This window comes from Pteropus medius, unplaced genomic scaffold (assembly GCF_902729225.1).
Source record: "Pteropus medius unplaced genomic scaffold, Ma_sr-lr_union100, whole genome shotgun sequence".
NCBI lineage: Eukaryota > Metazoa > Chordata > Mammalia > Chiroptera > Pteropodidae > Pteropus > Pteropus medius.
Genome location: NW_024349803.1, coordinates 1,406,094 through 1,423,756, shown reverse-complemented (window position 1 = coordinate 1,423,756; position 17,663 = coordinate 1,406,094). Strand labels below are relative to the sequence as shown.

The following is a 17,663-nucleotide window of genomic DNA, read 5'->3' as shown; positions in this document are numbered from 1 at the left end:
CATTGCAGTGCAACCTTGGCCATAGGGCCTCACCCATATGTCAGTGGCTATCTACAGCACTCTGTTGAGAAGGAGCGTGAGGCTGCTGCTGGGCTCAGCAGAAAGGACAAGGATATTGATTTGCAGTGTCTGCCCTGAACACCAAGGAGCATACCTCAGAATTTCCATCTCTCCGGTATGGTCGTTCCTAACCAGGGTGTGTATCTAAACCACCCGAGTTTTTTAAAAATGCCCCTGCTTGGACCAGAGATTTTGAGTCACAGGTCCATGGGGAATCTGGACATTTTAAAAGCTCCTCGAGTGCTTCTGGCAACACCTCCAGTTGAGAGTCACTCCCCTAGTGTAACATCACACACGTCACTGTCACAACCCATACTCTGGTTGAGTCCCAGGAGAGTAAGGTGAAACAGATCTTATTTTTGTTATTATTCTTGCTGATCAAGAGCAACATGTGTCCCTCCACTTAGGGCTGGCTTACTGAGGATTTTGTGATCTTTTTAGTCATCTCCTGTGGCGAGCTCCCCATCCCACCCAATGGGCACCGCATCGGAACGTTGTCCGTGTACGGGGCAACGGCCATCTTCTCCTGCAATTCTGGATACACACTCGTGGGCTCCAGGGTGCGGGAGTGCATGGCCAATGGGCTCTGGAGTGGCTCTGAAGTCCGCTGCCTCGGTACGTGACTCCCCAGGCCTTTCCTGCTGGTTTTTCCCTTCTCAGGACAGGTTTGATCTTTCCAAATCTGGACCCCAGTCTCAGAACAATATCATCTTACCTACTTTCATAAAATACTTAATCCAAACACCAACTGCTGGGCATCTACCTACCATAACTACCCTACCCTAGCTTTTCTTGGGGCACCCAAAAGAATGAGAATAACTTAAAGTCTGATGAGACAAACCTTTGAGGAGTTCTCATTCTGATCAAAAAAACACTTTCTCATGGGCCTTTGAGTGAAGGTGAAGCCCCAGTCCCCATCTTCAAGGCAACGCACAGACGCATTCCCGTAACCCAGCTAAAATATCTTTTATATTACATATTAGCGAATTTTACATATATAATATTTTATATATAATATAATATAGACTTATAATATAGAAATATATTTTGTCACTTATTCTATACATTACATATATGTGAGTGTGTGTATATATATTTGTGTGTGTGTGCATAAAATAAGCTATCACAAATCCTTTAAAAAAAAAAACTGGTTTACAAAGAACAAAGTTATAATTTCTCCCATGGCTAATCGATCCCCTGCCTAAACCTTAGATTCTAAGGTTCTCTCTACTCTTACTCCTTTCTCAGACCTTTCAAGTCCAAAGGAGGGTCCCAAGTACACAGACATAATAGCATAAATCGGGTAGTCTGTTCCAGGGTGAACACAGCTGCCCTCCCACTGTCCCAGGCCCCTGTTGAGTTATTTCCTCACAGAGCCAAAAGATGCTAGTAGAGATGCTAGGAACACACTCTGCCCAAACCCCATTTAATAAAAATCACTCGCCTAGCTTTACGTTGTGTGCGTGCCTTGCCACTCAAAGAGAAGGAAGGGTGCATTCAGCCAGACCACCTATTTTGCATGGTGATTTTCAACACAACTAGGCTTCAACGGCACTGATGGAGACCATGGTGCCCTCCGTGCCCTAGGTACTCAGTAAAGACTAGTTGATGAGACAAAAGGGAGAGAAGTGGGGGGCACCTTTGTATAGACATAGAAACTAAATCTCAGAGATGGATGGGTACTTGGGATGCAACTTTGGGTTTGCCAAGTCTTCAACACCATATCTGCCATGTCTAGGATTCCTAAAGTGACTCTTGGATGGCTACTCTCAGGGGGAGGTGGGAAAACAATGAGTGGTTTGGTACTTGATCCTTTCTCCCTCCATCCCTGTCTCCCCCAACCCTGACCAAACCCCACTAGCATTTTCTGTAAGCTCCTTTCATTTACCTTCTTTCCCTATCCCCCACCAAGCCGGACACTGCGGGACTCCTGAGCCTATCGTAAATGGACTCATCAACGGGGAGAACTACAACTACCGGGGCAGTGTGGTGTACCAGTGCAATGCCGGCTTCCGGCTCATCGGCATGTCTGTGCGCATCTGCCAGCAGGATCACCACTGGTCGGGAAAGACCCCTTTCTGTGTGCGTAAGTATGTTATCCACTCTCCCTAGCCACGGGCTCAGATTCAACATGGACTTTCTCCCTTGTTCTCTTGATTAGGTTAGCTAGAGGTTTTTGTATATTTTGTTAATTTTTTTCCAAAGATGCGATCATTACGTCTATTGCTTTTCATTTTCTGCATATCAGTAATTATTGCCTTCACCTTTATTATTTCCTTCCTCGTTATTTCTTTTGGTTAACATTTTATTCATTTTCTAGCTTTTGACTTGGGAATTTAATTCATTTATTTTCTTTCCTTCATTTTTATTGATTGTTATGGATCTAAGTGTTCAAGGCTGTAAAATTTCTTCTGATCACTGCTCTAATTATATCCTATAGATTACAATAATGTTTCATTATTTGTTAGAAATTCTGTAACTTTGCTGTTAATTTCCTTTTCACCTAGAACTTTTTTAATAGAGGGTTTTGTTTTTTTTAATTCTAGATGGAAGGACCTTTTTAATTTTTCTTTTGTTATTTATTTCTAACTTTATTGCATTGTATATAATATTTCTACTTTGTAGAATTGATCGATTCTTTGTGGCATAATATTTGATCGGTTATGAGTGTTTCATATGCATTTAAGAAAAAAGAGTTTTAAGGTATAAAGATCTATATATGTCATAAGATGTGCCTTCTTGATTATGTTGTTCATGTCTTGTGTACACATTTATTATTTTGTCCACTTGACCTGTTTTGTTTCGAGAGGTATTTTTTAAAGTTTTCTATTATTAGCGTACTTCCATCTATTTTCCCTTGCATATCCTGTAGTTTCTGCTACTTAAAGGTAATTGTTGTGTTATTTGGTTCATAAATATTCATAACTGTTATATCTTTATTGCATTTGTGGGTTTAGCCCTTTAAAATGTCTTCTTTGTCTTTTTAAATATGTTTTAGCATGAATTATACTGTGCCTGATATTAGGCTTACAATCCTTACTTTCATCCTTAACAACATCATAATTAACATTTAATACTTATAAAATTTTAATGCTATTAACCTTCGTTTCCTTATTTAACCTTTTAGTATATATTGTTTATCAATTTTTTTCAGTTTTTAGTAGTATTCTTTGACTTTCACCTACTGACTACAACAATCGGCGAGCCTATTCTGCTTTCCCTGCTCCTTTCACATTCCATTTTTAGTTGCATTGCTTCTACTTTGTCAGAACATAAAATGTTCATTATAATGTTTATATAATGTTATTCTGCCCTTTCCTCTACCTTTATTTTAATCCTGGATCTACAATTAAATATGTTAAAAGTTCACCAGTGCTGCTGAAGTTTTCCCAGTTATCTCTTAGTTGGGTCAAGTTCAGTCTCTAGTAGATTCCTGTAGTGCCTCCTTTGCATAATATTCCCCAGTTCTTGCATGTTTATAACTGTTTTTCTGAACTTTAAAACTTGAAGGATAGCTGGAATGAATGTAAAATCCTTGGTCACTATTTCTTTGATTTCTTAAAAATGCCCCTCCATCATTATTTTGCATTGCATGTTACTCTTAAGTATACCAATATTAGTTTAATTCTATTGTTCTTATAAGTTATTTGGTAGCTTTTCCCCAGGCCCTGATGATTTTTTTCTTTTATCCTTGAAATCTAATATTTTTACTAGAGTATGCCTGAGTTGACTGTTCCAAGGCAATTTCCCCAGATATACTATGGACTTTTGAATATGTGGATTCAAGTCTTCTTTTATTTCTGAAACATTTTCTTGGATTGTAGCTTAAAATACTAATTCAAGCCCACTGTTTTGTTTTCCTTCTAAATCAACTCCAATTATGTGTATGTTGAATCTTCTTTTCCTGTCTTTTATTTTAGCCTCTTTTTCTCTGATCATTTTTACTTTTATCTCCTTTTAATTCCATTGGTTGTTTGCTGACTTTCTTCAATACCTCTTAGTAAATTACCATTCAATAATATTCCTCTTCTTATAATTTAGTCTTCATTTCTCAAATAATTTTGTCTTTTTCTTCAACTGTTTCCTGCATGTAATCATTTACCTTTTAATTTCCTCAACATTTTTCGTCCATTTTTTGTTGTAGTTTTTCATTTTCCGATTCTCAGGATGATTTTTCATAATTCCAAATGCTTATTTGTGAATATTTAATTCAACTCAGAGTGTTATGATCGTTTTCTTATACTTCATGTGTTTTGTTTTGATGAGTTTTTTTCAACTGAGATGTTTTGATTCCTTCCTATTTTCTTCTTGTCATAGCTTTATATAGATTTAGGCTGATCTTTTCTATTCATTTTGTGGCTTTAGGGTGGTTTACAAGAGTACCCTCTTCTGTCCATGTAAGGAAGTACAGTCGTTTTGTATTGTTTTCTAATAGAAGGCTTTTTTGTGTGTGGGAGCATTGTGTGTCCTCCATTTTGTTTATTTCTCTTTTGTTTTGTAGAACCCTAAATTGTTCCCCTTTGCTTCTTTTTCCCTTTGTTACCCAATCTCCAGAGGATATCTCTTCTCTGTCTCCCTCCCTCCCTTCCTTTCTCCATCCCTTCTTACCTTTATTTGTTTACCTTTCTTTTCTTTTGGAAGCAATGAGAATCGCATATACTTTTATGTCCTTTTCCTGCAGTCAGTGCGTCCTGATATACCAGAATCCTTTTTCAATATGTTCACATTTAAGATGAATGTTCTTTTTCTAGCAGTGATTTTAGATCAGTATTTAGCCCTTCCCCTGCTTCTCTCTCTCTCTCTCTTTCCATGAAGTCTTGCTCCCCACAAAGGCTTGCATCAGAAGCATCAGAAATTGTTCTGCTTGGGTTTAGTGTTTATTTTTCTCCTTACACATAATTTAAAGTTTATAGCATTCTTTGCCTTTTAGTTATGCTGCAGGCCTGGGCTTTCTACCGTTTTATTTGTTCTTCTTGTTAATCTGCATTTTCTGGATTTAGATGACCACCATTATTCTCAGCCGCCTGGAAGTTATTTGGAAAATTCTTCACTTTTTAACGTTCCCTAAAGTAAGCCTTTTCGTGAAGTATAGGGTTTTGTTCTTAATTTTTGTAAGGCCAGTTTTGTTTTTAATTCTTCTTCTTCATTTGGTTTTTTCATATATGAGATGGAACAGTAAAATAATAAGACTCAATAAACAATGCATGAAAATTAGTCTTAGTATCTTCTAAAGTATTAAGTTTACAGAAAGCAAGACCCATCTATATATTCAGTTTCTCTTCCAGATGTGTATACACAAAATATATGTGGTTTCATTCAGGAGACAAAATTCAAAGGCCTTCAGGAAATTGGCACAGAATGTGTGTGAAGAGATTGGGTTATAAGTAATAGGGACCTAAAATATCCCTATTACTTATTCTCTGTTTAATAACATAGAGTCTAGACTTAAACAGAGAATGTCCGCTTGACCTAAAGATATTTTAGACCTAGTCCATACCGAAGGACTGTATAGTAAAATAGTTAGACACTTGGACTCCAGACCTAGAGTGCCTGGGTTCAGATCCTAGATGTACCACTATATGTCATACTGCTATATGATGAAATGACTTAGTTTATCTCACTAGTTATCAGTTTTCTCATCTATAAAATGCAGGTATCTCAAAGGGTATTATAAGGATTAAAGAAATTAAAATAACATCTACAATGGTCAGAACAATGCCTGACACAGGAGTTAAGCAGATGCTGCTGCTGTTACTGTTGTTATGATGACGGTGGTGGTGACGTCACCACTCTGTCATATCACAGAATCCAGGATCTCTTGTACCGAGCCCTATTCTCTCCTAAAGAACAGAAATTTGGGAATAATCTAGAGAAGGAAAGCAAGAGTAAAAGAACAAATATTTATAAGTGATTACTCTGTGGTAGGCACTGTTAGCTGTCATCACATATAAATTCAAGGTTTTCAATATCAACCATTCTCAAAACTTTCCAGCAATCCTTCCTTCATTATCTCTCCTGCCTATTCCCACACAACTATTTCACAATTTCACTTCTTTTCTGAAGACTGTACTCCATCTCCTCGACTTATATTCTCAGCAAAGAGCTAAAGCAAACAGCTAAGATGACCTGGAATCAGAGAAGCTGGGTTCAAACTCAGATGAGCCGCTTAGAAACTGTGTTCCTTGAACCAGTCTCCTGACTCCTCCGAAATTCGGTTTTCCATGAAGATAATGATGGTGCCTACCTCACAGGGTTGTAGGGATTAAATAAAATAATGCATATAAACCCCAATAATTATTAGCCAATTATATAATCTCACCTTCTATTTTGCAGAGATAATAGAGACCATCAGACAAGAACTCCTTTCGCTTCCTGCTTCCCCACCCACATACCTGTCCTCATCTGTATTCATCCTTGCCCCTTCCCTCTCACCTCAATAGAAGAGTCTCTCTCCAGGCCCAAAGTTTTGCCTTCCACTGAGTCTCTGGATCTCCTTCTCTCCTGCCTCCTTAGTGAGCTTAGTCTGTTTTTAACTCTCTCCTCTGTACTACTGATCTTCCCTGTCTATTAATTTCCTTCAGCCTATAAGACCATATTCAATAAACATTTCCTTAGCATCTACGATGTGCCAGGCACTGTGTTAGGTGTCATGGATAAAGATGAATTGAATGTATCATAGTCTCTGCCCCCAGGAAATGTGGGTCTAGTGGTTCGTGTGCTCAAGCCCCAGTTAAGTGCTCACACCTCATAAAGATTCCTATTTTCCTTCCTCTTGATGGTTCTCTTTGTCCCCTTTTCAGCCTCTGTCAGTCAGGGTTCTCCAGGGAAACAGACCTATCTGGGTGTCTGACATTTCTTGAGACTCTCTCTGTGGCTTCTATGAGACTCCTACCTTCTGTTGATCTTTGTTTTTCTACCTTGCTGACCACCCCTCAGTTTCCTTTACAGACATTTTGATGGATCTGCCCTTCAAAAGGTTGTATTCCCAAAGGTTTTACTACTCAGCGCTCTTCTCTCACCCTATACAAGTGGTTTTTACCCTTTGTAACCCTTTGTGAATCTGATGAGAGCACTGAATCCTTTTTCAAGCTGATGGCATACACCCAATATTTTGCATAGAATTTGAGTGAGTTCACAGACCCTATGAGCTTATCTCCACTCTCCCACCATCTCATTGACCTGGCAAAGTCCTACTCACCCTTGAGATTCAGCTCAGATGGCATGCCACTCCCTCTGGGAACCCTCCTTAACCCTCTCTCTCCCCAGTGGAGGGTAGATGCCCCTCCTCTGTACTGGTTTCTATCCCAGCATCAGTCCACTCTATCGAAGCAGTCTGCTGTCAGCTGAGCTCCCTGAGGTCAAGGATCATATCGTATTCCTCCTTGTAATTCATCAGTGCATAGCAGAGTGCCTAGCACATAGAAAGCACTCAGTAATATTTAATGAAAAGTAAACATATGAATCTATTTCGAAGCAACACTGTTACTGCATATTGAAATCTTTACTTTATAGATATAGAAACTGAGGCTCAGAGTGAATCTTCCAAAGTCAGGAAAGGGCAGAGCTGAGTTGTAAATTCTGGTCTGCTGGCCCCCATAGCCCGTTCTCATCCCACCACTCCAGGCTGCCTTGAACCCCTGTAGTCAGTCTACATCTCCCACTCTGCCCAGCTCTCTCCTCTTGAATCAGGGATGCTGCTGTTGAGATTTACAAAAAAAAGAACTGTCCCCAAAAGATACCAGAGTTGGCCACAACAAAAACTGGGTCCTGCGTGCTCTCATACTCCCATCCCCATCCACACCATTTGGGCTCGGGGTGGGGTCCTCACGGATCCAATTTGGGATAAGAAAGCATTCCTCGTGGTCCTCGGCCTCTCATAGCTAACCAAGGGAGAGGCCTGGCAAAAGCAACAAGTGGGAATTCAATCGAAAGTGACTGGAACCAGGCAGGTTCTAAATAGAACTGAGGACTGGGGAGCAAAACAGAAGCCCAGGCATGCGTCCATTTATGCACTCACTCATTCATTTGTTCATTCACTCAGGAAATGTTTATCAAGCTCATTCTTCTCAAATTGCACAGAAGGGCCTTTGCAGGTTACCTAGGGCAGAGTAAGTAAAAGAGCACAGAGAAAGGCCAGGAATTACACCAGCTGAATTCCCTTCACATGGAAGGAGTGGAAGGGGAGGAGTAGTGCTCTCCTGACAACTCTGGTTCCCGGGTGTTGGTCTGGCAGGGTGACCAGTCCCTTTGTTCAGGCTTGGTTAGTATTGACTCTGGCTCTATCAAGATTGGCCCAGAAACTAGAATGAGTCTGAATCAGCTGAGGAGTAGTCATCAGTATATCTTGCAATGAAGCGTAAAGGTGAGGAGGCACGAGGATCAGCAGCACGAAAGGAGGCAGAACTGAGTACCTGGATGACAGAGAATTAAAATCCAGGTCTACTGCCCTATGGGGAGTCATAGAAGGATTTTTCTCCAAGCTATGGCCATGCCTTCAAATAAGAAGGAATGTCTCCATGATGACTTCAGGGAATAAAGATTTCAGCAGAAGAGATTGACATTAGACTTGTGGCTGACCTTCACTGATAGGCATGCCAAGTGAGAAGAAGATGAATTTGGAATAACAAGAAGGCTTACCTATCTCCTGTTTTGGTTACAGCAATTACCTGTGGACACCCAGGCAACCCAATCAACGGCCTCACTCAGGGCAACCAGTTTAATCTCAACGATGTGGTCAAGTTTGTTTGCAACCCTGGCTATGTGTCTGAGGGGGCTCCTAGGTCCCAGTGTCTGGCCAGTGGGCAGTGGAGCGACATACTGCCCACATGCAGAAGTGAGTCACCTGTCTTCTCCTACTCTACCCCCAGTACCTCAGCCATCTGTGGTTAGTAACCCATAAGCAGAAGCCAGTGGATTTAGTCCTGGTGTTATTTTGACTCTGGGAAAACTTAGAGCAGAGAAGCATCATAAATGGGAACTTTCTCAACTCCTAGGCAGAGCCATATAAATAAAGTTTCATATTTCAAAATAGAAGTCAAAAACCATCTTGTTTCCATAGCATAGAACCAATAATTCATCGTTATCCTGTAGAGCCCTATTCTTCATGATGGGAAAAAAGCATCAGGGTTCAAATGAAAAATAAAAAGTAGCATCTGGGGGTTGGGATGAAGGAGGAGGGAAGAGAAAAAAACAAGGACTCAAGAGGCAGACTCTGTGTAGAGGACATTCCGGTCCCATTTGCACTATTTGGGAAATAACTCCTAAAGCTTTTGAAGGCTGTTCACAGCAGTAAAGGACAAACAGAGCTGTCTCCCTCTTACCAAGAACGTCCAGGCAGGCTCGATGACATTTGAGTGGAGAGTCAGAGCGGGCTGAACACAAGCAAGCCCAGCCCTGATCTGAAGGTTGATCAAGTCTTCATAGCTATAAGGGCTGAGATTCCCTGGAACTATGATTCCTCCTTACAGTATCCGGGGGTACATGATGATTGGCTGTGCAATGTGTCACAAGTCATTTGTAACTGATATTAAAGGACCAAATTTTCAAATTATTTTTTTAAGTAAATCAAGATACATTCATAACTAACCCTAAAATAGCATCCCTCTCTTCACATTTCAAGATGCCATTTGGAGTTAGAGAAGGTTCCAGAAAACATAGGGAAAACTGCCATGACCTTGTGCCATGCCTTCCTCTGATCATCTATTCGGGTAGGAAAGAATTGAGAACTGCTGCTTTGGGATGTTATCCTATGTCTCCTCTCCTCAAGAACTGTGCTTCATTTCCCCAACACAAGATACAAATTCTTCTGTAGCTCTGCCCCCCACCCCCCAACCAGCCCCTCTTGAGCAGAGTTAACATGCTCAAGAGCTGGTCTCAAAATCAGAGAGTTGTGGTGAAATCCTCAGAAACCATGGCCTCCAGTCCTGTTCCGCATCAGCCCAGTCTCTGCCCCGACAGAGTGACCTGCCTAAAATGCAAATAGGATCAAGTCATCTCTGTTTATGCCTGTCCACACATCCCACTGCCCTTATGAGAACAGTATTCTCCTCCACTTGGTTACAGGGTCCAAGAGACCGGACCTGGCCTCCTGTCCAGCCTCATTCTTCTTCACTTCCTCTTCCTCCAGCTTAAGCTCTGCGTTGGGTCCCAGGCACACTGAACCTCGCCCATTTCCTCACACACACCCTGTGTCCACACACCCCTGGGGCACTTCACCCCAGTTTCCTCCAATGCATTCTTCTCTAAACCCTTCACCACCTACTCTTTGTCTGGGTGACTTATACCCAGTCATCAAGAGCCAGCTTATAGCCTGCCTAAGTTTCCACTTGTTTTAGTCCATGTCTTCTCATGGGCCACCTACTTGGAAGACCAGCCCTAACCAGCACCCTGCACTGGGCTAGGTGCTCTGCTTTGTGCTTCCAGAACATTCTCTGCTGCCCCTACCAGAGCTCTTATTTAACAAGATAATTGCTTGTTTGTCCTTTTCTCTCTAAAACAGCAGTTCTCTACCAGGGATGATTTTACCCATACCCCTGCCCCAATGGGGGACAGAGGTCTAGAAACATTTTAGGTTGTCACACTGCAGGGTTTCTATTGGCATCTAGTGGGTAGAAGCCAGGGATGCTATTCAATATCATACAAAGCACAGGACCGGCCCCACAACAAAGATTGACCAGCCCAAAATGTCCACAGTGCTGAGATAGAGAAACCCTACTCTAGATTTTAAATTCTGTAGTATACTTGCAGCCCAGCACGATGCTTGGCACTCAGTGTAGCACAATAAATACTGTGAATGACTAAATGCCACTAACCTGTTTTGTGACACCAACCTCTCTGAGCCTCAGAGAGGCTCATCAAAGGTAAAAATACCTTTCACCTTAAAAGCTTATCAAAATTTAAAATACCTGCCCTGATGCATATGACATTCAGGCAAGTTAATGGATATGTAAGTGTTTTGAAAGCAGAAGTACACAGCATGAGTTATGAATGATATTGTCATTATTCTAAAATCACACTCTGATTTTGAGTTAAGCTGCTTTGGAAATGCTTCAACATTTAAAAGTCAAATGTATCCCCCAGGATATTAATCTTTCCCTGAAATACTCATAAAAGTGATTAAAACAGTTTCCAAAAGAGCACAACCCCTGGTCAAGTCAGATCAGATGCATTGATTTTACAAAAGATGAGCTTTGCTGCAGGAGACACAGTGTACCAGGGATCAGAAGCACAGATCGAGGCATTCATGCCCTCAAGGGACTCAAGTATTCAAATAAATCACTGTCTGGGTGGATGCAGTCTGCAATAGAGGTGTGTGCAAGGAAGCACTAAGGAGGAAGAGGTTCACTAGTCTGGGAGGAGGTAGGAAGACTTCTCAAAGGAGGCGACACCTAGCTGGACATGCAAGGATAAGTGAGTCCCTTAAACAAGTGATCAGGGTTGGGAGGGAGAAGTACCAGCTTCCCGGCCAGGCAGGATCTGCTCCAGGTCACCTCTTTCGGTCTAGAAATTTTGCTGTACTGGGAATATGTGCCCGTTCAGGCTTCTGAATTCTCATTTAAAAGCATATGCATACTCTCACATCCAGGTGTCTGCATCTAATTGTCCTGTTCCATTGCAGTCATCAACTGCACAGATCCTGGGCACCAAGAAAACAGCGTTCGTCAAGTCCACGCCAGCAGCCCACACGGTTTCAGTTACGGCACCACTGTGTCTTACCAGTGCAACCATGGCTTCTACCTCCTGGGCACCCCAGTGCTCAGCTGCCAGGGAGATGGCACGTGGGACCGTCCCCGCCCCCAGTGTCTCTGTAAGTAGATGTCATCTACCATCTACTTAAAATGATCGCCTGTACAGGCTGATGGGATGGTTCATGTCAAAGAACTATCCTCTCTTCTGTGGGGCGTGTGTGTGTGCGTGTGTTAACTCACAATAATGGTCACTCTGGCTGCTCTTCAGATGTCAGAACCCTTCTTGGCCCCCAGCTGCGTTAGTTACCATACCAGTTCACATGCTCTTTCTTCCTGCTTGGAGGCCTGTCCCCTGCCTCTCGAGGACTGCCACCAACCTCTTCAGCCTCCTGGGCTCCCTTCTTCAGAACTGGCTGCCTGGCATGATATTGTCTCCCATTTTATTCCATCTTCGCTTTTCCAGAAAGACAACACATGAACCCCTTTCCTTTGAAAGACTAAAGCAGAAGTGCCATTAACTCTTGAGGCAGACAGACCTGGATCTGAATTATGGCTTCGCCACTAACAAGCTGTGTGGTCTGAGAGAAGTCCATCAACCTCTCAGAGCCTCTGTTTCTTCGTGTATGAAAACGATGCTCATACATAGTCCATAGGGTATTAGAGGATTAAATGAAATAATCCATAAAAGTTCCCAGTGTAGTATCTAGTAGTCAATAAACAATAACTTATTTAATGATTATTAGGAAAAAATATGAGGACAACATGTGAAGGAAAAAGAAAGAGAGAAGGGCGGTGATTAGACTCCTGCCTTCTGGTTGCTAGCCTCATACATCCTTACGAGAAAATCAGTCCCTTGATCTCTTGCTCTCTCCTCTTGTTCCTAAAGGTGAACCCTGTGATTACTCTCTCCCCCGTCTTCCTAGTAGTACAGGTGAAGATGCATTCTGGAGCAGTTAACGGGTGTTGGCTTCTGGCCGCTCAGCCATCCACTTACCTTTGCTGAATGATACACACTGTGTCACATCCCTACGCACTCAGTCTGCATGACTCCACCTCCTCATGCCCCGTGCCTCTACATACGAGAGGAGACTGGTGCAGCTACTCACTACCCAAACTTCCCTTGTTGGAGGACCCCACCCTGGCCATCCAGCCCCATTTATGACTGACAGATTTGGAGGGCTTGGAAATGGACAGCCGACCGTGTATAGCGGCGCCGGCTGAGATTCAGAGCACATGCGGTTTCGGATTGTATCTTTTGGTAAAACGAAGCTTTCATCGTAGTAGAGTTACTCGATCTGTATTAATTTCTTTGCCCTAAAGTTAATTTTATCCGATGTTAATGTTGATACTGAAGTAATTAATTAATATATAATTATATTAATATAATTTATAACCAACTTCCTTTGGAAGATTTAACCATTTGTATATTTTTTAAAGGAATATAATTCACATACCATAAAATCCACTCTTTCAAAGTCTATAATTCAGTGGTATTAATATTCACAGAGTTGTGCAGTTATCACCACTATCTAATTCTAGAGCATTTTCATCACTCCAAAAGGGAATCCTCGAGCAGTCACTTCCTGTTCCCCACCATCCTGTCCCCCACCATCCTGTCCCCTAGTAATCATTAATCTACTTTCTGTCTATGGATTTGCCTATTCTGGACATTTTACATAAATGGAATTAAATATGTGGCCTTTTGTGACTGGCTTCTTTTATTTAGCGTAAGGTTTTTAAAGTTCATCCATGTGATTGCATGTATCAGTACTTCATTCCATTTTATGGCCAAATACTATTCCATTGTATGAATACACTACATTTCATTATCCATTCCTCAGTTGATAGACGTTTGAGTAGTTTCTACTTTTTGGCTATTGTGAATAATGCTGCTATGAACACTTATGTGACCATATTCTTTCAGTTCTCTTGGATGTATACCTAGGAGTAGAATTGCTGAGTCACGTGGTAACTTTATGTTTAACTTTTTGAGAGGAACTGTTTTCCAAAGTGGCTGCACTATTTTGCATTCTCGCCAGCAGCATATGAGGGTTCCAATTTCTTCACATCTTCACTTACACTTGTTATTGTCCATCTTTTACATCACAGCCATTCTAGTGGATGTGAAGTGGTATCGCATTATGGTTTGATTTCCATTTCCCTAATGGCTTATGATGTGAGCATCTTTTTATGTTTTTCTTGGCCATTAGCATCTCTTCTTTAGAGAATGGTCTATTCAAGTTTTTGCCCATTTTCGCTTGAGTTGTTTGTCTTTGTATTGTTGAGTTTTAACAGTTCTTTATATATTCTGGATACTATACTCAAATACATAATTTGCAAATGTTTTCTTCCATTCTGCGGATTATCTTTTCACTTTCTGGATAATGTCCTTTGATGCATGAAAGGTTTTCATTTTCGTGAAGTCTAATTTATCTGTTTTTTTTCTTTTGTTGCTTGTGCTTTTGGTAGACTAATTAAGCAATCATTGCCTAATTCAGTGTCACATCATGATCCAAGATAATGTAATCTATGGACAGGCATATTTTTACTTCTTTTCCAACCTGGATGTCTTTTACTTCTTTTTCTTACTTATTTGCCCTAACTAGAACTTCTAGTACAATGTTGAAAAAGTAGCAAGCACAGACATTCTATTCGTGTTCCTGGTCTTTGGGGAAAAGCTTTCAGTCTTTCACCATTAAGTGTGATGTTACCTGCTCTTCACCCAGATCTTGTGTGGCTGGCCTCTTCACATCACTCAAGTTACTGTTCAAATGTTACCTCCTCAGAGAGCTCTTCCGTGACCACCCTACTCAAAAATAGCATCTTTATACCACCCCTGAACTTCCTTTTCCCAATGTAGATTTATTTTTCTTCATAGCACCCCCTAAAATTACCTATTTATTTTCTTATTTATAGTCTCTTTTCCCACTAGCATGTAAGCTTCACAAGAACATTGACTTTATTCTCCCAAATACATAAAACAGTGCTTAGCACCTAATAGGCACTCAATAAATATGTGTCGAGTAAATGAAAGAACCTGGGGTCAAACTGGCTAGAAAATGGGAAGGCAAAGTGCAGTGACCTTAACGGCATTGCCCAGCCCTGGCCTGTACACTTCAGGTATTCTAATCTTATCACTGGTCTTGCACAGTTGCACTATGGTGTTTCAGGAAAGGGAACTTGCAGACTGAGGGAACAAGTTGGGGACAATTGTAAGATGGAGTTGGGAAAGGATTATAACTGGCCTTCGTTCTGGAACCTTTGAATAATGCAAACAGTCCTAGGATAACGAGGGCCCATTTTGTCTTATGTATACTATGTGTACCACCTCTCTGCCAGAGACATCTTGGGTATGCCCTACAGCAGTGAGGAAATAGGGAGAAGAGATCACAAGAGGAAAGAAAGAAAAAAGAGTATGACTGCATACCTACTACCTGCTGAGCAGTTTCACAAATATTATCTCTTCAACTTTTAAAATAGTTGATTTCACTGCTATGGAAACTGTACCGCGAGATGGGTAGGCATTGTGTGCTGATGTCAGGTGGGTGTGCCAGCGGGAAGTTTGCTTCGATAAAGACCCGGGGTTTCTCTTCCTCTCTGCCTGTCGCTACAAAAGGCCTAGTGTGTGTCCCCTGATGGTGATCTATCCCTGTGCGGGGTTGCTGAGATGTTTGCTCTTCCTCACAGTGGTGTCCTGTGGCCATCCGGGCTCCCCACCCCATTCCCAGATGTCCGGGGACAACTATACCGTGGGGGCAGTTGTGCATTACAGTTGCACCGGCAAGCGGACTCTGGTGGGAAATGCCACCCGCATGTGTGGGCTGGACGGACACTGGACCGGCTCCCTGCCCCACTGTTCAGGTATGGGGCCTGGCATGGGGGAGAGGGGTCCAACTGAATACTTAACTGATGGGAAGTGGACAAGCTCCCAAAGTGCGAATGTGACAGACAGGAGGAAAGCAGACCTTTTGAACCCTCACCCCATCCCTCATAAGCAGAGAGCACAAGTATCAGAGGTCCCAACTGGACTTCAGTCTAGCTTCATCTCCGTAGTCAGCTGTGGCCAAGCCCGTACAGCCAAGAGATTACAAATTAGGGAGGACATAGCTGTTCTAGCAGTTTGTGGTTCCCAGATGATCCTGTTTCCCCGAATTAAGAGTACTGCCAGAACATTGAACCTGGTTTTAGTTAGGTTTCCCCAGAAAGAAGAAATTCTCAAAGTGTTCACCACGATTTAAAAGGACTCTTGGCTTCCCAAGACAATCCCCAAACATATCACTCTATTACCACCCAGGACTTTGGCCCCTCACCCCTATAAATCTCATTAACCACCCGTTTCATGAACTAGGCAGAACTAGGTATGAGCCACGGGGACTCCCTCAACCTGGACTAGAGAAAGGCCAAATTTCTGGGCTGCTAACTTCATTCTATTTGGACTTCCGGTGGAAGTGGCTTGGGGAGGATGGCATGGAAAGGACAAGGGTCATGTATATTGAGGCCTCCCGAGTTGTCCACAGAGCAAGTTCCAGAAAGAAGAGACATCCCAAAGGGCAAAGGCATGCATTTCCCATCCAAATGCCCATCCAAGACTACATTTGCCCCAGTATCTTCTGTGAATAATCCCTTTGATTAAAATTCTTCCCTCTAGACACTTCTCTAGGACATTGGGCAAATGGTACTGGGTTTATTATTATTATTATTATTTTTTTTTTTTTAGGTGAGGCAACCCTTGGTTGACCTCACAGATTGCAAGGACTTTGTCAGCTTACAATCCCTTAATTTTTTTATTTTTTACAACTACAGCACATGGTCTTCCTAGGTGGTCTCCCATCTAAGTACTGACCAGGCCCAACCCTGCTTAGCTTCTGAGATCAGACAGGATCAGGCTTGTTCAGGGTAGCATGGCCATAGACAGGCAAATGGTACTCTTAAAGTGTATTTGGCCTATTTGCGGGATCATTGTTCTCCATGGGAAAGGGAAGCGCGAAGTAGAAGAGAAAGAAACCAGAGAGAAAGCCCTGAGCATCTCCTGCCTGTTAGCCTGTATAACCCAACCACACGTCATTCTCCTGGTCCATGGCATGGAATCCAAAATCTTTTCTCCCAAATTGTGCTTTCCCTTCTTTGGAGTTGTCTTGGCAAAGGCTGGAAAATGACCTAATGGAAATATTACAGAAACAATTCTTGTCTGAAGTAGAAAACTAAGCTAGAAAACCTCCAAGACCCTTTCAACCCTGAGACAATTTTGTGACTTCCTAAATACTTGTCTTACATGTAAAAGAAGGGACTCTTCCTTGACCACATCAGAGGTGAATAGGGGACACTTAGAAGTAAGCTGACACCTTGGGAGCATGAAAATGTAAGAAATAAGAAAAGAACCTTATGGGATATGGGCCTTACCCATTAAGGGTTATATTGCATCCAGTTGTTTGAGCCCTGATCCTGAATATTCTGAGAAGTAGTTAGCAGTCTCATTTCTCTTGTATATCCATCAAGGATGACAGACACTTAGGCAACGAGAATCATGGGCAGAGCTTTCCCAGGGACCTCTGAGGACAATATTAGAAGGGATTCTATAAATGCTAAGTCTGAGGAATGAGTGAATCTTAAATGCCTTAGATATGAAAATGGTAGATGAAAAGAAAAGGCAACTAAGAAGCAATGCTAGGTGTGTACTAGTGAGTAGAATGTAACTCCTCCCTTCCTGAAACTTACAGATGTCATCTTTTGCAACAGCATCTCCTGCCAGTCCTAAGAAATTCACAGTCAGGGTTCTAAGGTCATATTTTTGAACCTCATTCTGCATAGTCCATTCACCCAGATGCTGCATAACGGAATGTCCTGAGTCCTTGAATCATAAGTCTCTGGGCCATCAAGGACGTGCAGAGATCTCCAGCATTTGAGACATACTTTGAG

General features: G+C 41.9%; 1 protein-coding gene and 1 pseudogene across 7 annotated transcripts in view; one reads left to right on the top strand and one right to left on the bottom strand.

Moving 5' to 3' along the window:
• Positions 1 to 17,663, top strand: part of CSMD2 (CUB and Sushi multiple domains 2) — a 545,384-nt gene that overhangs the window by 497,405 nt on the left and 30,316 nt on the right. For 5 of the 7 annotated variants that reach the window (XM_039837029.1, XM_039837028.1, XM_039837026.1 and 2 more), the window contains 5 exons: positions 502 to 675; positions 1,973 to 2,146; positions 8,720 to 8,893; positions 11,678 to 11,866; positions 15,435 to 15,608. In XM_039837029.1, coding sequence (XP_039692963.1) covers positions 502 to 675; positions 1,973 to 2,146; positions 8,720 to 8,893; positions 11,678 to 11,866; positions 15,435 to 15,608 — 885 coding nt within the window. The remainder of the gene's footprint in view (positions 1 to 501; positions 676 to 1,972; positions 2,147 to 8,719; positions 8,894 to 11,677; positions 11,867 to 15,434; positions 15,609 to 17,663) is intronic. The other 2 variants (XM_039837032.1, XM_039837033.1) reach the window with 1 other exon arrangement.
• On the bottom strand, positions 16,542 to 16,660 carry LOC120582495 (uncharacterized; annotated as a pseudogene).